The 6,105-nt window shown below is 37.3% G+C and overlaps 1 protein-coding gene across 1 annotated transcript in view; it reads right to left on the minus strand.

The window, feature by feature from the left end:
* The window catches only part of VEZF1 (vascular endothelial zinc finger 1), a gene marked incomplete in the record, with an annotated part of 16,611 nt that overhangs the window by 6,864 nt on the left and 3,642 nt on the right, over positions 1-6,105 (minus strand). The window contains 1 exon segment of the mRNA XM_072422149.1: positions 3,469-3,665. Coding sequence (XP_072278250.1) covers positions 3,469-3,665 — 197 coding nt within the window.

The following is a 6,105-nucleotide window of genomic DNA, read 5'->3' on the forward strand; positions in this document are numbered from 1 at the left end:
AAAAAAAAAAAAAAAAAAAAAACAGAATTTTTATTTTGCATAAAAGGGTTGTTTACCTTTTTATGTAAAGGTAAATTTCTAAGTTTAGGTACGCTTTAAATTAGTAAGTGCTAGTATTGCCATGAGAGCTGAATTTAGTGTAATTGTATACCCTTATGCCAATGGTACTAGAATTACAAAAGCCATGTACCTGTCAACAAGCTATTAGCTTGAATTACAAAAATGAAATTAAAACAAAGCTGCACCAATCAGAAGGACAAGGAGGCTAGCTCTGTTTTTTTTAATGTCTACCAAAATAGAATAGGTTATTCAAATGTTATTATGTACAAATATTTACAAAACAAAAAACACCTGGATGCTTTTCAATTAGCATATATCATTTTAGCAAACATTTTACATTTTTACATTTATTTGCAGTATGCTTCCACTATTCAGATGACATACACTATATATACAAATAATAATTATGCAAGCACACACCTACCGGTATTTGGCATAGCTGTACAAGTACTTCTTATTTCAAACACATAAAAGGGCTTGAGAGCCCCAGTGTATTTTTATACCTCATTTGTTTGTGTTAAAATTACAAAATTTGTGTTAAAATTACACACTATGCACTCATATGGTCAAAATAATCCTTTAAACATAAGACCTTTCTGTATTTGCAGTTCATATTCATCAGCAGAATAGACAAAAATATACCAATAAAACTATTTCTAAACACAATTTGGTGCAAAATAGGAGCATTTTTGTCCAGCACAACACTTGTTGGGGAAAATAAAATCTGTTTTCTTACTTGGCATTTGAAGGGTCTTTCGGTAGAATGCACGTGTTTCACATGACAACTTAAATGATCAGGTCTGTAAGTGGGGAAAAAAAAGCATATAGGTAAAAAAAAATAGAAGGGAAACAAATTTTGGGTTACACCACAAGTGATTATTTACCACTTTAGGTACACAGAAAAAAAAATAATTCACAAAGATATTCCATTTACTAGTAGGAGCATGCAAAGTATAAAGCAGGGATATTTTTGATAAATGTTTAGGTATCTGAAATATGTACAATTAAGCACTGAATGGGCAATATGAAATATTTCTCAATGTCCAATTCTTTACTTTCTCAGTTTGTACTTCAGTCATTTATGCAGTTACAGTTTATTTTAGCACAGGGTTAGAAAAGTTTGGTGTTCCACTATTCTCTCTAACAGATCATATGTCTCCGAGTGAGAGTTGCTCAAGAGCTTTTTATTTATTTATTCAAAGATCACTGCTCAAAGCCAACGCAGTAACCCTAAGTAACTGCAGAAGAGTAGGAACATTGATTTCATGTTTTTTTTGCATACAAGACAAAAATAAGGCAAATTATGGCCTTGATTAAGGTGCCAAATAAAAGAGAATTTTAGAGAAGTACATTGAGCTGTGCTTGAAAGAGTGTTCCTATGCTGTTGGTATTGCAAAGAAGCTAAAATGCATAAAATGCATTACTGCATAAAGTAAAAAAAAAAACACACAAACACAAGCCCATTTAAAGATGTAGCTGGTCATATATAAATTGGTGATAATCTAGTGCAAGCCAATACCCAACATGTAACAGGTATCCCAATATTTCCCAATCATGCATGAAGAAGAAAGGTCAGGATGTGAATTATTTCCTTTTGGGTTAAGTTCAAACAATACATGAGCATATTATAGTAAGCATGACTACTGAATTCCTATGAGGATATTCGATGTAGTTGACAAGGCATGCCAAATCCACAAAGCACAAGCCCTACATGTTCATTGGAAACTGAAGTGTTTCTAACCGTATCCCACCTTGATTTAGCCTGTGGAGAAATTCTCAAATATCAGTGTTCTCTCCAGCCTTTTTTAGTCAGGCGCACCATCCGCCTGTTTTTAGGTGGTTACAGAAATGTTGGATCACAATACACGGGGCACTGGACAGTTGGAGCATGATACAGAGACTATTGAAAAATGAAACATACTGGGCATTTGAAAGTTGAAACAAAGGAAGGGGGTGCAACAGAAAACTGACAAATGTAGGAATTACTGGATCCCAATGGCAACACCAACTGTGAACAATACATTTGTCATACGTTGCCCCACCCACAGCTTCTAACTTCTAGCTTAAAAGAATGTCTGGGGAGAACATAAAACATTATTTAATTGAACCGGATGAATGTTTGCAGTGCTCAACCCAGAAATTTTTTTTAAGCCGGGTGGGAAGAAATTGTAGGTGGGTGGCAGCCCCTGTATTGTGACCAAACTCTTTAGTAACCACCCAAAAACAGCCGGGTGGGTGCTGGAAAGTGTCGGGTGGTGCGCCCAGCTAAAAGGGCCTGGGGAGAACCCTGGTTTGTTTAGGAGGCATAACAATTTCGGCATTTCGAGACATGTGGTCTATCCTATTACAGAAAAGTGGTCGCCCGGTCTATACTGTACCTTTAAAACACTGCAGTAATATCTAGTTTAGGAGATATGTTAGCCGCAACTGATTGAAACACACCTAAATGTCAAGTACACACCTGCAGTTACTATCACCTGAAACCATCATCCATAATCATTACAAATGACAAGTTGTGGTTGTGTTGTCATGATGCTTAGCTGAACTCCCAAATTTAAACTCTACATGCATCACAAGATAAAAAAGCTTCTGCAGGAGGTATGGGTGTATTCCTATAGACCAAAAATTATTATAGCCAGCCAAGTCAACATAGACCATCTCACACTTCACGTATCTACAAGGTATACAAAAAACACAGGGAAGAGAGCATTCTCAAAGAAAGGAACATGCAGAATCTTATATACATTTCAGCTCATTGCAGATTAAGATCATTTAGGATTCCCTGCATCAGTTGAGAAGAGGGGCATTGACATTTATGCATGCCTAGAGCTAGGCTTTATATACACTTCTGTTATGCACAAAAAAAATACTACAACATACCTTGAAAATCCTTTACCACAAACACTACATGTATAGGGTTTAGTAATTCCTCCTTCATGTGACCTTACATGATAGGTCATGCGGTCTTTTCTTTTGAAACGTTGATTGCAGACTGGACATTCAAAGGGTTTCTCATCTGAATGAGAAAGCTTGTGCCTATTTAAATGATAAACATCCCTGAAGGCCTTTCCACACATCTCACAGGCATGGTTTTTCTTAACAGGTTTGCTGGGCTTCTTCACTGGCTGAGGGACTGGCATAGTTGGGATGCTAGTACTTGCACTAGGAATTGTAGTTGAGGATGATGTTGTAACAGTAGACAGTATCCCAGCAATCGTTGAAACTAAGGATGTTCTATTATTGTCTCCAGCAATAGTTGATATGAGTGGCACAACCGGCGCAGTCTGTGTTTTCTTTGGCCGTGACACCAACTTAATTCCTGTATGGCAAGATTCATGGCGTCTCAAATGGTAACTGTCTCTAAATGCTTTGCTGCAATAAGTGCACACAAAGGATGTCTTAGATTTTTCTTTCTTTACTACAACAGGCTCTTTAATAGGCTCCGGAGGAGGCTGAGGTTTTTGTGTTATCGGTAAAGGTAACATGGGTTTTTGATCAGGAGGCTCAACTGGTGCTCCCAATAGTGGCAGCAAGCTATTTTGAGCAGCCTGTTGCTGGTGATGATGGTGATGATGATGATGATGATGGTGTGAAGCATCATGAGCCTGGAAAATATATAAAGAGTTAGAAACATTTCTGCAAATATTAAAGTGCTGCAGTCATATCTTTAGTTAAAATGAAAACAATTTTACATCTGAGATTACTACCAGTTACAACTGTATAATGTGTAGAAATGTATTGGCTGTAAAATGTCTGGAAAGGATATCAATATTCTTTTGTTAACAGTATGCATGCTTACAGTGGCTACTGCCTTTTGTCACTTTGATGTCTATTTATAAAGCAGTGAATCTGACATTCATTGGAACATTCCCTGGTCAATTGCTGCCATTGAAACACAAACATCTGAAAGATTCTCCACCAGGGAGAAAAAATAAAAAAAATGAAATGAACGAAAAAACCTTCACTCATCATAAATATCTTTTTTTTAGTGGTCAGTCCTTTTCGGACTGGCAAACCTCTAAATTTTACGGGCCCTGGACCGCGCATGCGCGTGGAGCTGGGTGTCACTCAAAGGGGAAGAACTTTTAGTGATGTCAAGATCCCAGAACCCGCCCACTGGGGCAGGTTTTGGCATCATAACGTCAGACATCAGAGACACAACCTGCCCACTTCCCCGACACTGTGATCTGTACAGGGGACATGGTCGGCAGCTCTGGCCGGTGCGTCCCCGCAGCGGAGTCCCTTCCCGGCGGTGGCCAGCGCTGTGGACCACCAAAATTTTATCCGGACCACTGGATGGCGACCGCTGTTTTAAGGTATAGGACAAAAAAAAAAAGACAAGGACAATAGGAATCTTTATTTACAACACAATAACATGTGGTATTAGATATTTGCTAGGCGATTTATAGCTTTTTTAAGGCCACAACAGAGCACAAATAACATGGCATGTCAGAAAGTTCAAATTGGAATGGGAAATTCACATCATAGATGGGCAGTAGACTAACCTACAACAGCCCCATGATACTCATGTGGTCTCAATATGGACCATAATCCCTGAGGAATGTTTTCAGCACCTTGAAGAATCTATGCTATGAAGAATTATGGCACTTTCTGGAGTCCAACCCGACAATAACAAGGTGTACCAAATAAAGTAGTCAGTGAGTGAATGTGTTAAGGTGAACTACATGCCACATGCTTCCCAAGAAGACACAATACAGGAATCCCAAGTTTAGCTTTAAAATGCATCTATACAGAATTATGCAATGTCGTCTCAAATATTTAGGTTAAGGCAGTCAGTTAACAGACTTTTAACACAATTTGATAGCAGAACCATAGCTTAACTTTTAAATACTTACCTTATTCTTTAGGCTCCCACATCCACCAAATCAACATAACCGCTTGAGCAGTTGCAGCACTCTGATGTAGCCACATACATGGTAGAACCAGTGGTCCTGCATTGTATCTCCCCATATCAAAGAAGAGTCAGAAAGCATTAGCTACAATGGGGGGGAAAAAAGTAATTTGCCTTATTCGTCATTTGCTAGACAAAACAAGAATTTACTCTGTGCAGTGTGTAAGGGGACCTGCTGCAAGAAAAACCTTCTCCAGACTTGACGTGAGAGGAACTGATGAGGGAAATTCTTCTGGTAAAACTGTCTAAAATGGGAATCCCCCTCCCCATTATAGGCAGAATTCTTATTTCCAGTTGCATCTTCAAAAGGTTTTCCATAATTTCTCTTTGTGAACAGAAGATAAATGGGGAGATAAAGCTTGCAGGGGTTTATCTCACATCTATTTTTCAAAAATGAAAAGCTTGACTTTTTAGTCAAACCTACAAATTAAAATGAAAGCTAGTAAATATTTCCTTGTAACATCACTTTGGTCTACTGGCTAGTAGCTCCAAGTGCTGCATTGTAGAGAAATATAGCACCCCATAGGTGGAAAAATTACTTCAGCTTCCAAGTTAATAAAATAAACTTAATAAAAGTTTGGAATGAACAAGTAAAACCAGATAATTTTTCCTAGGATATGGAAAGTTAAAATAATAACAATTTCTATTAATTTGTTTTTTATCTTTAATTTTTATGTGTTTTCTACTATTCTGTTTCTAAATGTTAAACTAATTTACTTAATACTACTGAAAACGTTCTGTTATAATTGTTTGATAGGAGCATACGTTTCAGTTTTGCCAAAAAATCTTTTTTCTTAGGATCTTTTAGAAATATCAGTACGGAAGGAGTTTTACATTCCTGTGGATTAAAAAAAAAAAAAAAAAAAAGACATGAGCATGTATTTTTGCAAAGTTTTTTTTTTTTTTGGCCTAAACGTTTTCTTTGACCTAAGCAGTAGCAAGCATTGACACTCCTCTAGTAGCACATTTTTGGCACCTTCCTCGTTATTTTGGATCGACTGCACTACTGCAAGGGGTCTCCCTGGCTAATGGATACAACACATGTTTGGCAACCCTAAAATAATCTTGGACAGCCATTTTTTAAAAATTATTTCTCAACACAGACATTTCAACTTTAATGTCTAACTCTGTGA

The sequence above is a fragment of the Pyxicephalus adspersus genome, chromosome 1 (assembly GCF_032062135.1).
Source record: "Pyxicephalus adspersus chromosome 1, UCB_Pads_2.0, whole genome shotgun sequence".
Taxonomy (NCBI): domain Eukaryota; kingdom Metazoa; phylum Chordata; class Amphibia; order Anura; family Pyxicephalidae; genus Pyxicephalus; species Pyxicephalus adspersus.